Source organism: Python bivittatus, unplaced genomic scaffold, assembly GCF_059951505.1.
Source record: "Python bivittatus isolate LINGU-HERP-01145 unplaced genomic scaffold, Pbiv_v1 ctg000020_np1212, whole genome shotgun sequence".
NCBI classification, from domain to species: domain Eukaryota; kingdom Metazoa; phylum Chordata; class Lepidosauria; order Squamata; family Pythonidae; genus Python; species Python bivittatus.
Genome location: NW_028277030.1, coordinates 124,095,987 through 124,117,105, shown reverse-complemented (window position 1 = coordinate 124,117,105; position 21,119 = coordinate 124,095,987). Strand labels below are relative to the sequence as shown.

General features: G+C 40.3%; 1 protein-coding gene across 4 annotated transcripts in view; it reads right to left on the bottom strand.

Moving 5' to 3' along the window:
* The window catches only part of FOXN2 (forkhead box N2), a 99,440-nt gene that overhangs the window by 27,019 nt on the left and 51,302 nt on the right, over nucleotides 1-21,119 (bottom strand). Inside the window, exons 1-3 of one of the 4 annotated variants that reach the window (XM_025168889.2) lie at nucleotides 17,343-17,491; nucleotides 5,947-5,976; nucleotides 2,966-3,516 (exon numbers count right to left, since the gene is read on the bottom strand). In XM_025168889.2, coding sequence (XP_025024657.1) covers nucleotides 2,966-3,502 — 537 coding nt within the window. In that variant the 5' untranslated portion in view covers nucleotides 3,503-3,516; nucleotides 5,947-5,976; nucleotides 17,343-17,491. Of the gene's footprint in view, nucleotides 1-2,965; nucleotides 3,517-5,946; nucleotides 5,977-8,497; nucleotides 10,677-17,342; nucleotides 17,492-21,119 lie in introns of those variants that run through there. The other 3 variants (XM_007431723.4, XM_025168890.2, XM_088149127.1) reach the window with 3 other exon arrangements.

Genomic DNA, 21,119 nt, shown 5'->3' with positions numbered 1-21,119 from the left:
TTTACATGAAACCGCTGGGTGAGCTCATCCATCACCAGGGAGTGAGGTATCATCAGTATGCTGATGATACCCAATTGTACATCTCCGGTCCTGGCCAATTAAGCAATGCTGTGGATGTCTTATCTCGATGTCCGGAGGCTGTGAGGGTCTGGATGGGGAACAACAGGCTTCAACTGAACCCTGGCAAGACTGAGTAGCTTTGGGTTTTGAGTGCTCTGGTTCTAGGACTATACCATTTTGGGTACTGGATGGGGTTGTACTGCTCCAAACAGACTCTATGTGCCATCTGGAAGTCCTCCTGGACTCACAACTCCTGCTCAATGAGCAGGTGGCAGTCGTGGCTAGGAGGGCCTTTGTACAATTTTGTATTGTGCGCCACCTGCGCCCATTCCTAGATCAAGGGACCCTACTCATGCCCTGGTCACCTCCTGTTTGGAGTACTGCAATGTGCTCTATATGGGGCTGCCCTTGAAGAGTATCCAGAAACTTCAGCTAATGCAAAATGCAGCGGTGCGAGGTTATGTGTGTTTCTGGCAGAAGACACGTTATACCTCTGCTTTGTGAGCCACATTGGTTAGTTTGTTTCCAGGTCCAATTCAAGATGCTGGTGTTGACCTTTAAGGCCCTTTATGGCATGGGACTGAACTATCTGAAGGACCACCTCTCCCTGATTTCAATGCCCGTCCCACTAGATCTAGCAGAGAGGCCATGTTATGGGTTCCATCATCTAGAGAGCTACATTTGGCAGACCCTAGGCAGGACTTTTCTGCCATGGTCCCCGCATTGTGGAATCTTCTCCCGTCTGAGATGAGGTTGGCCTCATCATTCTGAGCATCTGAAGGTCCCTCAAGACTGGTTATGTCAGCAGGCCTGGGGACCTCAGGGGATGGGTGAACTAGTGAAGTGGCTCCATTATTATTAACATTCTCCCATCTATTATTTTTTGTATTGCCTCTGTTTTTATAGTTTTTAATATTTTTAATAATTAATAATGATGATTAGTGTTAGGTATTTATTAATTGTTTTAGCTCTGTTGTACACTGCCCAGAGTCACTGGCTTTGTGAGATGGGCGGCTATATAAATTAGAAAATAAAATAAAATAAAATAAAATAAAATAAAATAAAATAAAATAAAATAAATCATCCTAACAGCCTGTCCAATTATGGCTCTGTCTTTCTATGCTAAATCTTTCATAGTCAAAAACACTTGTCACAACACACTGAATACTTGCTATGTGACTGATTTTCACAGGTGGCTACTGTACGGGTTTGGGCCGAGTCTGGATGAGAAAGATAGTCCCATAGGTACCAGGCACCAAGCCATGTAGAACTTAAGAGGTGGCCACCAATATCTTGAATTAGACCCAGGAGCAAACTGGTAACCAATGCAGCAACCCCAGCATAGGTGTTAACACTGCTGAATCTGCTACCTTACAACAAACAAGATAGAAACTATATATATGCAGAAGATCTGCCACCTGCAGAACACAGACATCAGGTTGTTTCTCTAAATATATGATCCAGTGTTTAAATTTTAAGTCTTTTCTTTACACTTTTTTCAATCAGTGGAAATCTGGCCATTCTGAGACTGGGAGGCACCTGATCAATGCTTACATGGTAGTTCTGTCTAGCCTGAGTACCACTAGTCCCTGCTGTACCAGCTTCAGCTCTTACAGATTGGGAAAAACTTCTAACACAAATCCTGGAAAGCTACTAACATTTAGCATTAACAGTACTGAGCTGGGTGGACTACTGGCCTGAATGGGGAGAAGGCAGCTTCGTAGGTATGGAAGTGGGGGAGGAAGTGATAGTGATGCTGAGGATGGAACCAACAGGCATAATCTCACTTCCAGATGTTCAATTCTGGCAAATAATATTTGTTAACACAGTTTTTGTGGGTACAAATATTTATCATTTGAGCTCCACCAGGAACTCAAGGGAACATACACAGCATTCCCTCCTTCAATTTTTTCTCCCAAACAACAATCACGTTAGACTGAGAGACAGGCATTGCTCCAAAGTCACTTGTATACCACTTAGTGTTTTTTTTTTTTTTAATTGGGGCGGCATAAAAACCATTTGTAAATAGTCAGCCACTGAGTTTCCATAGCTTAGAATGGACCAACATACTAACTACTGTACCACTTGGTACAGATTTTCAAAACAGAATGTAAGAGGCTTAAGTTTACGAAGAGCAAGGTTTCCCCAACTAGGCCCCTCTCAGAGGCACTGACACTATGTAATGGTATGTGGGAATGACCTTCGGAGACTGGGCCCAGAGACGCTGCCTAGCGAACGGTCAGATAAGAGACAGCATCGCCTGCAGCTGAATAGTGGGCGGGGCAAGAGGGTCAGAAGAGACCCTCCCTAATTTCTTGGGGTGTAAAGGAGATGGGGGAGAATTGTACTTTCAGAGTTGCAAGATTCTGTTAATGTTGCCTTACAATAAAATAGAATTAAGCTCATCTGGTCATGTTTCCTGTCTGGTCTACCTTGTAAGGCTGACACATTACAGGCAGTCCCTGGGTTAAGAATGCCCAGTTTGTGGATAATTAAGAACGGAGCCTACTGCAGCAAAATTTAAGTTAAATACACAATGACTTGAGTTAAATACACAATGGATTGAGTTAATTACATAATACTACTTATATCTTATTTTACAATAATACTGTTCCTGCTTACATACAAATTTGACTTAAGGACAGACCTTGGGAATGGAACTTGTTCTTAAACTGGGGACTTCCTGTATAATGATCAGGCTTTCTAACCAGCATGATAATTTGAAGTCCCAACGTATCTGGAGGGCACCTGGTCAAGTAAGACTAGGATAAGGTAACACAGACACTGAACATTCCATGTTTGTTTTCTTATGTTCTACTAAACATTTGAATCAAGGGTTCCAATAAGCAAAATAAATTTACAGTAATTAAAAACAGCCACATATAAACAACTTCTCTAATCTCACCTTGCCATGGCTTCTCTCTACCTTTCGGAAACACTTGTTCAGAGAAAGATTATGCCGGACGGAGTTCTTCCAGCCAGTGGGAGCCGTAGCAAAGTATGGGAAGCGCTCCAGAATCCAGCTGTAAATTTCTTTCACTGGCAAGCTTTTATTAGGAGAATGTTCAATTGCCATGTATATAAGGAGGCTGAAAGAATACGGGGGCTTAGATGTGGCAGATTTCTTCTTCGGATTGGAATAGCAGGAGGATGGATATGTTGGCAGATTATCCCCCTCAATATCATACAGAGGACTGACAACTGGAAGACCTTCACTTCCGAGGCTGAAGTTTGTTAGGAGGTTACTGTTTTCATGCAGCCAGTTCAAGTTGGTGAGCTCGTCGTCTGCTACTTCACTATCCACAGCTGTGGCCTTTGGTCGAGCAGCATCACCCGCCTCCGGCAAGCTTCCCATTCTTTGGATATGCCTTAGACCTGCAGCTTTCTCTACTCCTGGTGTTTCAGCTTTCTTATCTGGAGTCATTCCTGTTACTGGACCCATTTAATCTTGTAGGCCTAGACATAAAAAGAAAACCCTAAGCATTAAAAGATAAGTTAAGTTGCCCTATACTTCATTTGATCACTGGTTCATCTAGTTCAGTATTATCCAACTTTTCTGCTTTAACAGGTCTATGTCTAGGTTTTTAACAAAATACTTGCCATAAATGTGATACAGGTACTCCTCATTTAATGACTGCCTTGTTTAGTGACTGTTCACATTTACAACAGTGATGAAACAGTAATTTTATGACCAATCCTCACATTTACGACCTTCGCAGGTTGTAAAGCAAAGGATAGTTGAAGTAAGATCATAAGCACAGTCATGGTTTCACTTAGTGACTGCTTCACTTAACAACTGAGTTGCCAATCCCAATTGTGAATGCTAAACAAGGACTACCTGTAGTCTTATTAATGGCGTAATGGTTTATTTAGTTTTGAAAATGTAGGAGATAGTCAGGACTCTTGGTTTTTTAAAAATTTATTTCACAGCAAAAATGCCCCACATCATCACAATAGTGTGGGGCTGCTTCTTCTTTGCAATACTTCTGGGAAGACCATGTGACCACATAAATATTGATTGGTCATGTGGCCATTCCAGAAAATACTGCAAAGGAGAAGCCTCTACAAAGTCTTTCACTCCTTAGTGCTCATGGGATATTGTTGCTACGAAAAGAACAAAGAAAATCAAGAGCTCATAGCACCCTGAAAACCTCAAAGCAAGAAGTTCCAATTGCCAAAATGTACTTATTCTAGTAATTATGATTATTATAACATTTACTATTCTAGCAACTTGAACATTTAAAGCAGACAATCTAATTACTTCAGCAACTAGTATAAACTTGTAAGGTAGATCAGGATTATTAAAACATTACAACATCCTTAATCTAGTCCAAAATCCACACTGAGGCAACAGCTTGATTAGTTAACTTAAAGTTTACAAAATAGTTGCAGTTTTACGTTTCCAGGAACTTTCTTAGGCGAGATAGTAAAAAATCTAGGGGAAAAAAAAGGAAGGGGTGTGGGATGAAAAAAGATGGCAATGTTTACAGCATGTTCTTAAGACTACAGGTAGCTCGCAATTAATGCAAGTTCGAATAGTGTGATGTTTGATTTAGTGTGAATTATAAATTGATACCATGTCACATTTAATGTGAGTCAAAATTCAGTTAATGCAAGGCTAGCATGCGCACAGTTGAGGCTAGCGCATGTGCAGTTGCCGTTATGGTTTTAGACACTGATCGTTGTTTGTGCAAAATGGAGAAAAGGAAGGCTCTGTTGGAGGAAAGCTAAAAAAAGAGAAAGCTCATTTTGAAGAACTACAGCAGAATACAGGAGATAGCAGGTACACTTTGGATATGGGTTTATCCTCCAGCTTGTCCTTTATTTGCTTGATGTATTTATTTTAAATATTTATGAGATCTATAATCCATTAGAAAGCAATAAAAAGCACTAAAACCACATAAAAAATAACTGAAGGGTGTTCTAGGTAACAATCTTAGATTGCATGACATGACAAAGATGTTTTTGTCAGTGTAGGCTTACCATTAGGAATATATTTTTTTCATTTTTATTTTGCTTTCTATAACTACTCTGTCACTTTGTTAAAAATAAATTTCAGTTGTAAGTATATTCTTTTAATCTTTTACTGTTATATTTCATTAATAAACATAAACATTTATGTTTAAAAATTTTCATTTCCTATTTCCGTCAAGCTGGGACCAATTACCCTATTTTTCATAGAAATATCACTCTGAATAGTGCAAATTCAAATAATGCGACCATTTCGTGGGATTCATTATCAGCACCAATAGAGACCTACCTGTATATAGGTTATTTATATTAAACTCCGTAATTTATTTATGGTGCTAGTTTAGTTAGCCTTTCACACCTGCAGATAAAGAGAAACTCCTCCCATCTTTCCAGTTATTCCATCTGTTAATAATTCTTATAACAATTACAAACTATTGGTCTAATAATAGTAAAACTGGAGGAACCTCCTAAGTATCTTTCCTTTGGAGTTAGCTGAATCAAGCAATTTTGCAATTTGCCAAAAGGTGAGGTGGTGATGGTGGTGTCATGACAAAAGCTTATTATGAACTCCTCTGATTTTGAGAGAAATCAGAAATACAGGGAATGTAAGATAAGATGGCCTATCATTTTCATCTCAGTGCTGATGTTCAGCATTCACTGGCAACATACTTCCATTTAGAGCACTGAAGGGTGAAGACAGATCCACAACATCTGTAATACAACAAGGAGGCATTCAAAGAACTATTGGCTGGCTTGATGGAAATGTACCATCACGACACATTCTGATGAAAAAAATATTTAATTTTTCTGTAGTGTACGATATGAGGTGGAAACATTTTGGCCATGGAGAGTGTTAACTGGCTTATGCATGATAATACTAATGGACTAACTGCACAAGATATTGCTAATACTCACCTGCACTGTGGTTTGGCAGTATCACTGCTTCTGTTTCAAAATAAAGAAGTCAAAGATAATGCATATGATCTTTAAGCACATTAATCCTCCAAGAAGCAGTAATAAAACTCAGTAGGTCTATCAATTAAATAAATACATGCTGCACAACTGAGAAGCCTGCTGCCAGTCACAAGATGCACATGATGTTTACACAGTTCCACTGCATTCACTGTCCACCACTTTGATGTCTGCAGTTTAGATATACTTTGCTGTGAAAATGTGACTTGCCAACAGTGAAAGGAAATATCCTCTATAGCCAATATACACCAAGCTGTGGAGTCCTTGGTGCTCTCTGAGCTTGGTTGTTTGCTTGCAGACATTTCATTACCCAACTAGGTAACATCAATGCACATCAGGCACTGATGATGCTACCTAGTTGGGTAATGAAATGTCTGCAAGCAAACAACCAAGCTCAGAGAGCACCAAGGACTCCACAGCTCAACCCTGAGCTACAGATATTCTCTTCTATCATATATAACAAGCTCTGAAAAAAAGAAGCCTTTCCAGAAAGATGGTTGGATCAAAAGCAAATTTAATGCACCATACATTTGTTGCATTAAAGTGTTAACTGGAAAAGTCCTAATAAAAAGAAAGACTTTTGCTAGTCAAGCTCAATATTGTTTGGACCCAGCCAAAGATGCCTACATGGAATTATTTTCTATACATAAGAACACATTTTCCAATAGGAAGATAAACTCTACAGTTCACAGGTTTTCTCTAAATTAAAACATGCCATAAAAACCTTTACTACAAATGTGCTAAACTTGTAGTTTACAACAGAGCAGCAACACCATGCTTGGTGGTTTGCTGCAACCACTTTGATTAAATTCCGCATCAAAGGCATTTGGTAAGCTGTAAAGCAGCGGAATTTATATTCTTTCTCTACATAAAAGAATTACTGTCTTCATTTCACAGTGGGAACCCAGAGCACATCAGTGTGAATCAAACAGAGTTATGACACCTAATCAAGTGAAGGTTTCTATAGCAATGGCACTGTGATTTCTTTAAACCTAACTGGAGTTGATTTGTGGCAAAGTACACCATACTTTACATATCTGAACATCCGCAGAAGAAAAAGCATTCTGGGAGGTTGCTATTTTTCCCACCCTGTCTCTCTCCCAGGAACTGAGTTAATTTTCCCACAATCCACAATAATGGATTTTAATTCTAGCTACCCAGTAGTGTTTCTCTCCACCCGCAATTCCATTCTTTGCCACACAGAGCTGATAAAGCCATCTAGCTTCAAACAGCTTGGAAGGAATAATCTTAGCAAAAGTCTGCCCCTCTTCACAACTTCTACTTACTGTCTCAAACACCTAAAAACTGTCATGCAACATAAATCCAGCTGTTGTTATCATTTGGTACATAATTTTTCGAAGTACTGATTTCACATACATTTCAGAAACATTTCTACCTGTGCAACGGATTTCTGATCAAGTATTCCATTTCAACTCTTTAAGCAGTTTTTGTGCATTTCTGTCTCCCAAGCCCTTAGATTTCTTTGTTAGTCATGATGTCTATACTAGGCAAGTAACAGCAGACCATAGTCTGAATAGATTGGCAAATCTATTTAGCACTAACTTTTGAGCCAGGTATGCATATTCCCTGCAGAAAGTGAGCTCCCAGAACCTGTTCAAAAATTGTCACAGATTAATATAATGTTGTACACATAAAACTAATTAAAATAAAATTCAGGATTTGTCCTGTCCTTGCTCATTTACTTGGTCTGTCCCTCTCCCTTTTATGGAATACTGTAAGATTCTCAGCCCAACACACAAAAGCTTAAAGCTTGTGCCAAATCAAGATGGCACTTCTCCACTCTATGCTATGATTTCAAAACCAGCTTCAAAGTATAGTCCAAGTTAGCCCTAACAACAATTTACCCATGATGCCAAATTAGAAAATAAGCAAACCGAATAAGGAAAAACAGAGTGCTGGGGGGAGGCTAGAGCAGAGAACCTATGAGCTATGATACATTCCCCATCCTACAGCATAGCTTAGAGAACACAGAAAGACATTTTAGATCAGCTAAGAATATCTGTCCAACCTAATCGAGTTTTCTCCAACCAGGGACCTTCCAAATATATGTGACAACGTCTCCCATAATTCCCAGCTAGTATGATCACACTGAGTAGAATTAGGAGAGCTGAGGTCCAATTGGGAGGGCATCAGGTAGGGAAGGGCTAGGCTTTCCAGTTCAAACAATGTACTTAAATTGGAAACACTTTTCAGCGCACCCAAGGAGCTGGGCATTTCTATTCTCCTGCTTGCTTGTGAGGTATAGTCACCGTAATGTATTTTTCTTGAAAAGCCAATTACAGCTTTGGAACTGCCCAGTTGAACTAGTACCATGGCCATTTTTAAATCAAATTTCTAATTATTTTTATTAAAGAAGCATTTCTATATATGTTTTTAAAATCCCAAATTACAAAGCTTTGCCCTAGAAAACATATTTTGCTTCACATTATGTCTTGGGCAGGAATTTTTCTTTCCAGCAGGAGGACCCTCCTACCTCCTTGCCTGTAAGTATCCTATTAGGTGGTCTGGGCCTCACGCGGCACGGGAGGGCCGAAGCTAGCAAGCGTGCTGCATTCCGAACAGTGTCGTGTTCAGCTTCTGTGACTTCCTGCTAGCTCAGCATTGCACGTTCCAATCAGCCTCTGAACAAATGGACTGTGCCCTCATTACCAACACTTAAACCTTTGGCATGTAATGCTAGAGTGCCTTATGTTACGATGCTTTTAGGGCGTGTGCGTGCAGAAGAGTGCAAGTGGGGGCAGGGAAGAAGGAGGAGGATTGTTACCAAACCTGTAATTATTAAGTGACATCATATAAAACTTGCTTTTGTGCCAGGCTGAACTGGTTTAACAGAATAAGGGAGGAATTCCATGTTAAAAACAGAGACAGCTGCAACAGTACCATAAGACAGCGAGGACTTCCCTGTATAGTACAGAGTAACCAGAAATCAAAAAGCAATGGTGGGATTTTGCTACTGTTTAGCATTATGTGAACACAGAATATGGCTGAGTTCACACATCATGTTGGGCTATGATTTACTGAATAAACCACACACTAATAGAATTATACAATAACCTAAACCATAGTTTAGAATGACTGGGTCCATCCAACAAGCTAAGCCAAAATAAAACAAAGCACACAATGGTTTAGCTTGACATGTGAATCCGGTCAGTATCTCTACTTGAGTATTGTATCTGTATTTGGCAATCAGTTGTAGGATTCAGCTGTGTTTGAGCCTGAAACACAGAAGGCTAGCTTGATCATGGAGACTGAATTTAATCCTGACATTCAGCATCTAGAGATCTCATTCGAGTATTTTACCTCCCAACTTTGAAAGTAAATGCAACTATGTTTGAACTTAAAATGCAGAACTGCTTCTTTGAAATCAATGCACTACATTTCATTCTGATACCTTAATGTTCCAGTGGAGCCACTGCATGTAACAGAGAAAAACCTAAATAAGCAACTTAAGCTTTATTTTGCTTAGCCATCAAGTGCAAGAACAGTCATTCATAGGAAATAGGATATGTTCTAGAAAAATGTAAGGTCTCTTGGGCAAAGAATTATATTCATTTCTTCTCTTCCCCTTTGTTCTCAGGATTTTCCACACATGTGCTAATATACACCACCCATCTCACTGGAGCTGCTACTCGGATCAGAGGTCAGATTTAAATCCCAAAATGCAACTGCAGATAGCCTATATTTGATTACAATGCTACTTACACCACCATGTATCCAAGACAACTGAAGCATTATGTTCTCCTCAGGGATAAAAACCTACCTCTCAGTCATAGGTTTAGGCAAGCTGGCATATCAGTTAGCCAGATGAAACTGTGCATACAGTGATACTACTCAACATCAGAGCATCAAAAAGGTCCAAGATGTTGTTGTTTCTTTGTCGCCTGATGGCAAGACTTCCTGATGGCTAAATAAGTCTTAAGATTTTAAGCACACCCAGGATGTGCACTCAGCTTTGCCATTTGCATTATTAATGAGACATGTCAACAGTCAGCCTTTTCCTATAAGCATCAGGTGGCTGGTCCATTTTTTAAATGGCTCATATATGCTTATGTGCATCCCTCCTTTGCTGTACTCCCCATTTAGCAATTAAAAAAAGGACTGCTGCAAAACCAGCTATGAAGAATAGGCTTGAAAGCATAATGCTGCTAGTAAAGAACCTAGCTAACTGGGACTCTCCACAGTTGCTTCCCCTGGTTCAAACTGTCCATGCCTAGATATGTTCAACACTGATTTTTCAGAGTTTGCCTTAAGGAGGAGGAAAAAAGGATCCATCTGTATGGAACAGAGAAAGGAGACTTCCAAAATGGACATCTGTTTTCACTCTGAAAGCTTCTCCCCATTTACACCTAGCCACAGTACAAACATACCCTGGCAACATCTATTTTCTGCAATGTCCTAATACTGTTGTCTTCCTTTTATCCCCAGACCATGAGTAAGGCAGGCTTAAGTTCTCCTTAAGTGCACCAGTGTTAAAAGAATGCTTTCCTCCTTCTTCCAACATCACCAAAGGACAATCCCAAGTTTTATGAAACCTACAATGCTTTGTCATGCATGACTTTGGAGGAAAGTCAGGTAACTTGAGCAGAGGTAAAGGGGCAATCAGCTTTTTTCCCCCTGCCAATTCAAAAATGAGCAGGTAACACTTCCACTTAACAGTGGGGAGAAGCCCTGAGTGGAAATTTGGAATAAGCTGTATCAGAATTAAATGTTTTCAATGTCAAAATTAACAGCTAGGCTAAAAAGAAGTCCAACTAGGCTAAGAATACGTTCAACAACTTTTTCAACGAACCATGGATATGCACAATTTATCCCCCCTTTCATTACGCGATTTTCAGCAGGGAAAAAAGCATAGAAGGAAGAAGAGTATTTCCAGTTGATTTTAGGGGCTCAAATGAATCAACACCTAAAACATTTCCAGTTCCTGAAACACTAACATAAATCATAGGCCAAGCTAATTAGATTACCAATTAAAATGTGAAATCAAACATCCTTCAACAGCATAACTCTGGGTTTTTTTGTATATATGTTATATAGTATAACTGTACATTTCCCTTCATCCCACCAGTTGTAACTTTTCAGAATATCAGGCTCAGATTCTGGCAAAACCTGGAAGAAAAAGAAAACAGTATATTCTATTTATGGATAACTATTGAGCCTGACTATAAATGTGGCCTTCTGCCAATGCATAGCATCATTTGTTTGATAAAATGTATAACCACAGACAGGCAGTAATTTGTGATGATTCTGCTTTGCTGTATATACATACATCTACTGGAATGGGTAGGGCAAATGCATGAGCATGTAGAACCAAAAATACACATACAACTTGATTTGCAAGGCCATAGCTCCATTTGGAAAAACTCTGAAATGGCTCCAAGAATGCCTATTACCACCCCATCTCAGTAGTAGCTGAGCACAGAGTAGGGATGGTGTTTTTGGACTGGCATGTATAGCTGTAATTTTGGGATTATGTATTTATCTATTTGATTTCTATAGCCACCTATCTCAACAAGTGACTCTGGGTGCCACTGATGCTGTAGATGCTCTTATGCTATAGATGCTCCCACAAAATGGCTGTTTTGTCACAATGCACTCATTTCCCAGAAGGTAGTACAAAGGCAACCGTCCAGAGTGGTTGAGAGTTGGTGGCATACAAATGTGATAAATACATAAATAAACATGATTGCTGGTTTGGAAAATCTTTTCCCAGATGCAGATGTACAAGAGTTACAAAATAAGTAGATATAAGATGTACAAAATTCCCAGATGTACATGATGTACAACATTCCCAGATGTACAAGAGAACCTGTCATAAAATGTCCACAAATCAGAGGACTGAATTCAATGGCCCAAACTTTGTGATGCTAATTATTCTATTTTTGGTGTCTAAGATTTTATAGACATTTCCCCACAACAAAAAGTTAGTATGGTGCGCTGGTCAGCATGCCAGACAAATCGGAAAATCATGGCTCAAATCCTCAGTGATGATCACTACAGCCCTATGTGGCTATAGCTCTGCACATAAAGAGGAAAACACTCTCCCCCTTCCTTATATTCCAGGGAAATGTCTGGTGACTTCTGCTTCCATGGGAGCTCCCTGTGTAACGTCAAACCCTAACAAATGTGAACTCTGTATGGTGCAAGCAGCCTACACTGTAATAGTCCTAAATGCAAGGAGGGAAACAAAACAGTGACCGGGAGCAACTTGTTCCCATTTTCCTACCTCTTATCTAACTAGATAAGAACAACTCCAAAAGCCTTATATCTCCATTTAATTTCCATAAAAGGTGGAAGCAAACCAATGCAACTGGTTGAGCACCCTACAAGAAAGGCCAAATAGCTCTGAAGGGAGGATTATAACATATTTCATTTCAGATGCAAAAAGAAACAATTACACAAGACAATTAATTTAACTCTATGCAAGCAGGCATGGACTTTGATTCAAGAACTCATGGCACAACATACCAGGAAACAAGTTAAACCTGGCCTACAACCACCTATTACAGCCAACCAGATGCTTGATTTCTTAAGTTCCAGAATGGAATGAAGAAATAGCTTATGCACATATTCCACAATGGGCACAGTACAGATGCTGGACTATTAAAAAGCTGGTATTGGCCCTGTCAAACTTAAAATCCTTTTCTAGCCCAACCTATGTATAGTTCTGATATTATATAACTTTATTCAGCTTTCCTGGCTGAGGCTTGGAAGGAAAACAATGTCATTTTATTCTCTCTCTTTTAGGGAAAGATCAAATTGGCTGTGAAAATGCAAAAGATCCTATCAAGATACTCAGAGCAGTAATATAAGTAGTTCAGAATAACAGGCTCACATACATCAAACACATCACAACAATATGAGGAAACTGCCTGCCAGCTTACCTTTGTGTCTGGATGGAGTTGAAAGATCAGACAATGCAATGTACAAAGACAAGAAAAACTCCATTACAAGGTCATGTGGCAAGACTGCTCATCTCCCATGCTCCAAATTCTAGTATTTGTTAAGAACACATTGCCTGTGCTGCACAATTGCGCCTTTCCCCAGTTACAACAGGGATTTTTCTTCCCTTTGAAGAATATAGATTTTTAAGATTCAAAATGGTCTGGGTGTGCAGTCCTATACCTACTTAATTGCTTCTCTAAATTCAATGGGGCATACTTGAATGGATACATTCAGCCCTGTGCAAAAAGCTTTTTGGATGTTATCCAAACACTGTTATTTGAGCCATTTGTCCAAGTAATTTTCAAACTTTTTATCTTCTAGGAACTTTTTCCCTGTTAGCACTGGTGAAGCATTAAGACTTAAATACGGCATGTAAACTCTGATTAGAGAACATGAGGCTGTGTGCATGGTGGCCCTACCCCTTACTTCTTGTGTGCCCACCTAAACCTTTGCATCTCCATTAAAAAACAAGATTTGGAGAGGATAATGGTTTCACTAGTCTTCATTTGAGTGCAGTAAAATACCTTGATAAAGCACAGTCCACATTACCTGGAAAGTTTTAATTTTCTAGTGAAAAAGTCAGCATTGTGATGGAACGGAATTATGAAGGCCAGGCTCAGGGAGAAAAACATTTTCTTAGCTTGCCGGAGGAGCGTGGGAGATACAAGAGGATGAGACTGGCACCTCCCTGAGAAATTCACAATGTTGTGGCTGGCTGACTTGGGAACTGGGGTTTCAGTCTGGGAAGATTCTTGCTAGAGGTTGTAGCTAATAAACATAGCTGAACTGAATTTGCATTGTCTCTTGGAGTTCCTTGGGCTAGGCCTGACAGCATGCAATCATGTTTTGGCCTGCATTAATTTAGCACAGCAATATACAGGCTTTACTCAAAAAGAAGATACAGAAATGTATGATCTTTGATATGTTGCTGAACCACGACTCTAGCAGCCCCCTCAGCGTGGCTGTAAGTGAAGGGATGTTGAGAGTTGTAGTTCATCAACATCAGAAGAAACACTGGTTCCAAACCACAAGAATTGGAGGTGGGGGAGGTGAGAGATGAAACACACAGTCGTGACGCAAATTACATCAGAAGTCAGGATACAAGTATATAAGGGTGGAGTATGCATCATAGAGTCACTGCACATGTGCCATCATTTTGATGTAAGCTCAGTTTGCTGCAAATGCCTATGTTCCCAACCCTTCCTTTAAAGATTGCCATTAATATTTGTTAATTGTCATTACAACCAAGGCAGTCTGAAAGTACAATGAGAGGAAAACAACCACTATTATATTTGCTGAGATCACAGCAAACTTTACAGGGGAAACCCTCATTCCTGCATTGAGATAATGCAAGTCAGCTGAAGAGAAGATCATCTAATAATCTGTAATGAAAGAAAAAACGTGTGAGTTACACATTCTTTTTCCTTCTGATGGGCTGCACTGGAAGTTGAGAAGCCCTCAAAAGCTTAGTAAGTAACCAAAACTCTTGCAAAAGCGTGTTTTAGTACTTAAATTTAGTAACTGAATTAAAAAAAAGTTTATTCCAATATTCAAGGCGGCTCTCAATAATAATAGTGAACAGCATAACAAAATGCAGTTAAAATCAAAGCCCAAATTAAAACCTGTCATTAAAAGAGTTAACAGTTAATAATTAAAAGCTTGGTGAAAGAGGTTTTTTCCATCTTCCTAAATAGTGGTAGAATTGGCACCAAGCACACTGCTTTAGAAGTGCACTCCAGATTTCAACACTGGAAAGACATTTTCCACAGCTTCTTACTACCCAGATTAGATATTTAAACTGTAAAGAAAATTAGTGCTGCGTACTTGGGATGTAACCTAGTTCAGCCTTCTTCAGTTTTGTACCCTCTGTCTGTGCAAATATGCTATAATTCTTAGCCACATCTGCTTTTAGTACTGTATTTTAATACATCCAGAGATGAAAAATAATGGTTTACTACAGCAATTAATGAATATAGAGGTGGCACATTAAAAATATGTCACTAACTACTCTCAACTATGTTTTCTGATTCAAACTAACTGGTCTCTACAAAAATGCTGCAAATTTCCTACAAGGTTACTCATCACTTTCTCATTTATATGAGGCTTTCTGGCTCACATCATCCTTAAAGTAGCTTCTGATACTGAAAAAAACACAATAAACAATAAACACAACCGTAAGTAAACGGTAAGCTGCTTAGAGCCTTGTTTGGGTTGAACAGCATACAAATTGTGCTGAATAAATTAAATGAATAATATACTTTAATATAACGTGTTTTAAAACAGCAGATATACATACATGCCACATATCTGCAAAATAAAACCTTTGTGGAAGAGGGAAGAATACTAGCATCTTCTAGACAACAATGCAACAATCTCCCATTTGCAGAAATGGCTTCAGAAAAGAACAATAGTAGATCATTGTCTCACTAAGTTCTCTGTTTCATACATACAGAGATGGGGCTAAAGTGTGTTTGAAACAGAGGATGTATTTTATAAATGTTTAAAATATGTTTGCAATTTAAGAGTTTTCAAGGGGAGACTGTTCTTCTTTCTACCCGTTTGCACAATCAAAACGACATGGGTACAAGTTTCTGTTTCCTGCACTTCCATCCAGTTTTATCAATAAAGAGTTTGCATTATTTTTTAGCAGCCGGAAGCAAAGAAAAGCGGCACGGAGGGAGGAGGGGTTGATGCAATATTGCAGAGATTGCATAGGGGGGGTTCCTCTTCTTAAGCTCCCCTGGAGGAGGAGGAGGAGGAGGAGCTCTACACTGTGTGCCTGGCTTTGTGTTGAGCTGCTTACACAGAGCCACACGCTCCCACAGCCGCCCGTGTGACCCCATGGCCGCCTCTCCCTGCGCAAGCCTTCGCCGGCCACGTGGCTGTCACAGCCTCAACCAAAATGGGGGAAGCTAAAACTGGCGGAACTAAACAAATCGCAGTCGATGACAAGGGGGGTGGGGGGCGGAATCGCACTTTAAACTGGAGGGAAAAGAGAAGACGATTGTTTCGTTCACATGTAACTTCCAAGACCTAAGTTTTCTGCAATCTGCACGAAAGATCTTACGCCTTACAACTTCACACGGAAGAAAACTGACAGAGCTTTTCCTTCCTTCCTGATTGTTTTAAGGACCTAACATTTCTGCAGTGGCTTAAGCGTCTCTCTTCCCCCTTCGTCACGACCGTCCGTCGATGGAAGGACAGCCTCAGGGCAGCGGTCTCCCGCGAGAGCAACGCGGAGTCCGGGAGGAGAAGAAAGGCGGCATGTGCGGCAGCCGAGCAGCCCGAAGGAGTCCCGAGAGTCTTAAGGCCAATCCCCGATCGCGAAAGGTCACAAGAAAGACTCGAGCCCTTCCCCGCCGCCACGGAAACTCAACCCCCGCCTGCCTGCTCTCGAAGCCGTAAAACTCTTCCCTCTCACGGACGCCGGAACGCCCCCGGAGTACAACTCGCAGCAGGTCCTATCGGTGCACAGACACTACCAGTTATTTGGGGGATACTGGAACATATTCCCGTTTGGTCTCCCGTTCTTCGATCGACATGCACAGTCGCCCCCAGTAGTAACTCTGCCTCCAGAAGCAAGCCTTTCTAGCCTCCTCACATCCCCTTCTCCTTTGATTTCACTTCTCCCCGCGTCCCATACGAACGGTCGGGCAGAACGATTGCTCCCCACGCGAGTGGTAAATGCCAATCAGTCGAAAGTCTATCTTCACCCACCCCTGGCCTCTGCAAAACTGGCTGGAAGAAGCCCTACGCCGCCGCCTGTGGAAAGCTACCCCGCTTTCCCTAAGTCGCTCCTCTGAAATTCCTACCCTTCCTCTCCTCCCCCCGCCCCCCCCCCCCGCAGCAAGAGGTCACAAAGCTCTGGCTTGGTCAGGCAAATGTTCTTCCCCAGTAGAGCAAATAGAGCCCCTGGAGGTACAAACTCCAATTTACACAAATCTTCGACTCCTCTGACATACGCTCGACCCGATCACCTTTTCCCCGATTTCCAGCCTAGCTCGATTCCACCCATTCCCCGAATTAAATCTTCAGCCGGACCGCGCGGAGACACGCAAGCACGCCGGCGGCGCAATCTAAGCCTCTGCGTTACTCAGCTCACATTGTGCAATCGAGGGAAGAAAAGCCCGAAGACAGCGTCTCCCCCCGACACACATGTTAGCCCCACATCTGAAAATATTTACCAAAAAAAAGGGGGGGGGAGAGAGAAAAACGGAGAGAAAGACTAGCTAGAACTTAGCATTTAAAGATTTGGAAGTGGAAAAAAAAATTGGAAGAACAGAAAATCCCAGATTAGGAGGAAAATGAAAGAAATGATATTTGATTCCCGCCCACTTTTCCCAGAAATAGTTAATAAAGGAAATATTCCAACTCACTGTACTCATGAAGCAGGCGCATGGGGGGAGAGAGGATGGGGGCACAATATGGCAGCAGTAGCAGCAATATGGGAAATGTGTCACAGAACAGCAGCGTCGCCGCCTCTGGCTTTCCCTGCCCTGCGAAGCAGCAACAGCAGCGGCGGCGCCACCTCCTCCCTCTGTCTCCCCATAGCAACAAGGCGTCCGAGCCACTAACTCCTCCTCCTCCTTCTCCTCTTCCCGCATGCTAACCTTCCTCGCTCACGGCCAACTTTCGCCTCCCTTTATTGTAAATGGGCCGACCCCTTTCCTCGCTTCTCGTCGGACAGAAGAGCCGAATCCATTCGAAAGGAAAAGGGTGGGCGTGTATTTTTTGTAGGGGTGGGGAGCGTTTTTCGTTATTTAATGTCAATGCCTGTAAGCATGCACACACATCTAGCATCCTGCAGTCCTCCGGAGAAAAAGAAAAAAGCATGGAGTTCTAGTTCCTCCACACCTTGACCTTGAATCAGTTCATTCAGGGAACTCCCATAAAGTTTGTCTATTACAAAAATGGAATTGATCTATTATTGGAATTGACTACATTATCGATAGAAGGAGGCGGAAGAGGTCAGTTATAACAACAAAAACATGGCCAGGGCTCACTGTGGAACAAATCACAAATTGCTCACATGCAAGTTCCAAGTTAAAGCAGCAACCAATTTCCATGGTGTGATGTTGACCATATATTCACCGTTTGCAAGCAGACCATCAGGAATCCCTTTGAAGTCCTGAACCTCACTGATTGGGAACCAGAGGAACTATGGCATAAACTTAAAGAAGTTGTTAAGGATAAATGTGAAAACAGACTATCAAAGATGAAAAAACAGAAGAAAGCAAACTGGATTTTAGAACAAACTGGAAATTTCTAAGAAGAGACAAGAATGTACAGATAGTAACTTATTCAAGGAAGATCAAACAAGGATGGAAGGAGTATAGTGAAATTTGGTACATTAGAGATGCCAACATCCAAGATATCCTAGAAGATACGTCCTACTTACATGAATATCTAGTACTAGAAGATGAAGTTAGACTAGCACTCTAGTCATTACTAAGTCAGAAGGTTACAGGAATTGATGGAATATCTACCAAAAATATGGCAAGCAACACAAAAAGAATCTGTAAAGGTTCTAACAACCTATGCCATCTGGAGAACGGCACAATGGCCAACCGATTGGAAGAGGTCAATCTATATACCAATACCAAAGAAAGGACACTTAACAGAGAATGCAAACTATCATACAATATCCTTAATTTCACATGCTAGCAAATAATGCTTAGGATCATCCAGTGAAGATTACAGCCTACAAGGAAAGGGAGATGCCAGATATTCACGTTGGCTTTAGAAAAAGCTGAGGAACATGAAACATTTTGGCTGATACATGCTGGATAATTGAGAAAGCCAAAGAGTACCATAAAGAAGTCAGTACGTGTTTAATTGATTATAGAAGGCCTTCAGTTGTGTTGATCATATCAAGCTGTGGAATATGCTTAGGAAAATAGGAATCCCAGAACATCTCATTGTTCTCATGAGAAACCTATACACAGGTCAGGAAACCACAGTATGGCAGAATATGGTGAAATCAACTGCCTGCAGATTGGTAAAAGACTGAGACAAGGGTGTATATTCTTCCCTTATTTATTCAACCTATATGCAGAAGAGATATATATAGAGGGAAGCTAGATTGGAAGAAGATGAGTGTGGTTTTAAAATTGGAGGAAGAAACGTAAATAATTTGTATTATGCTGATGACACTGTTCTGATAGCTGAAAATGCAAATGATCTGCAAGCTTTAGTGATGAAAGTCAAGGGGCACAGTGAAAAAATGGGACTAAGATTAAGAACAAACTAATGATAACAGGTACAGCAACCAGTCCTAGAATTAACAGAACCAGCAGTTAAAAAATACATTGTGGACTAGCATTTGGTAGGGTAGTAATGAAGGCCTTGGAAAAAATATTTGGATGGCATGATGGGTCTGTATCTACAAAGATCAAAATCATGCAGGCTATGGTTTTCCCTGTGATACTCTATGGAAGTGAAAGTTGGACATTGAGGAAGCAAGATAGAAAGAGTATTGATGTTTTTTTAACTTTGGTGTTGGAAAAGACTCCTGAGAATATCATGGATAGCCAAAAAAACAAAGAATTTGATTAACAAAAAATCAACCCAGAGTTCTCATTTGAGGCACAACTGTTTGGGCTCGGATTATCATATTTTGGACACATTATGCGAAGACCTAGTTCTCTGGAGAAGGCTGTAAGCTGGAAAAGGTGGATGGGGAGAAGAGGATGACCAGCAGCAAGATGAATGGACTTAGTTACAGCAATACTGTAAGAAGTTCTGAAGGACCAGGTTAGGGACAGATCATCCTGGACAAAATCTATTTATGTAGTCACTAAGAGTCGACACTGACTTGATGGCAAATAATCAAACAGCAGGCATGGTAATGCAAAATAGCACCAAAGTACACAGCACTGGATTGAAGTAGGAATGTTGATGAGGGTGCCGTACTTTATTGGGCAGTCCCAAGATGCTTTGCAAGAGACTGGTAATTATTGTTTCAATTTATATTCACCTTTCTATTCAAAAGGCATGTAAGGGAACTGTATATTCAATGGGGCTTACTGCAAGTTAAAGTCAAGTTAAATCACCTTGACTCCTGGTGATTTCATGGACATGGCCCTCTTGTTTTCTTGGCAATAACATGGAAGTGGTTTTGTGTTGCTGTCTTCTGGGAGTATTTTTAATTTCACAGTGCAGCCAACAACCCTGGAATTTCCTTATAGTCTCCCATGCAAGTACTAAACAAGGACAATCCCGCTAAACAAGGACCATCACGTTCAGTCATGGTTGGGTAGGCGTAGCCACCTTTTTTGTGTAAATCTACCATTCTCTAAGGCAGATATGTAAAAAATATTGCAGCATTGGGAAAAAAGTTTTTGTAAAATTATGTGTAATTTAATTGAATTTTACAAAAATTAAGTATATTGTCCTAATTCTGTGCTTCTATGGATTACTGTTGTTCTTTTGATCTTTGCATTAAATGGAGTTGCTGAACCTGAAGCTTCCTTTAGGATTGGATAATTGTAAGAGTGTTTTTTTCCTTTTTAATCCACCTATTGGTTTGTTTGTTTATTTTGCCCACATCACCACATGAGTTAATCCTATTTTATAACCTGCATGATATGTATTAATCACATAAAGACTGAGTACAGTAGAATAATTAAAGTTAGACTTCCCTCTAGATATGTTGGATTCAGTTCCCATAACACCCAGTCAGTATGGAAGATTAAGGGAGATAAAGCCCCACACATTTGGAGGGTACTATATTGTAAATGACAAATTTAAAAGTATTAATAAATATACATCAAGTGATCTTGTGTATGCTAAAGCTAAACTGTACATACATTTAACTCATGTAAGGGTCTTTGATTTCAAGTAAGACTTCATGTAAGTGTATGATAGCAGTCAATCAGTCTATGACATTCTGATTGGGGATTTTGGTACTACCTGTAATTCAATACACCTGAAAGACACAGTATTGAGGAAGACTACTGTAAAAGCTAAACAAATGTATTGTGGCATAAACCTTCAAAGAACTAGGGTACACTAGATACACATTTGACTTCATCAAATGTCTGAAGCAGACATCTGAAATTATAAGTTTAAACACTCAATGGGAACAGAGATCAGGAAAACTCAAACAGTGGTGGATGCATTGTCAGAGAGATATTTTATTAAAATGAAAAACT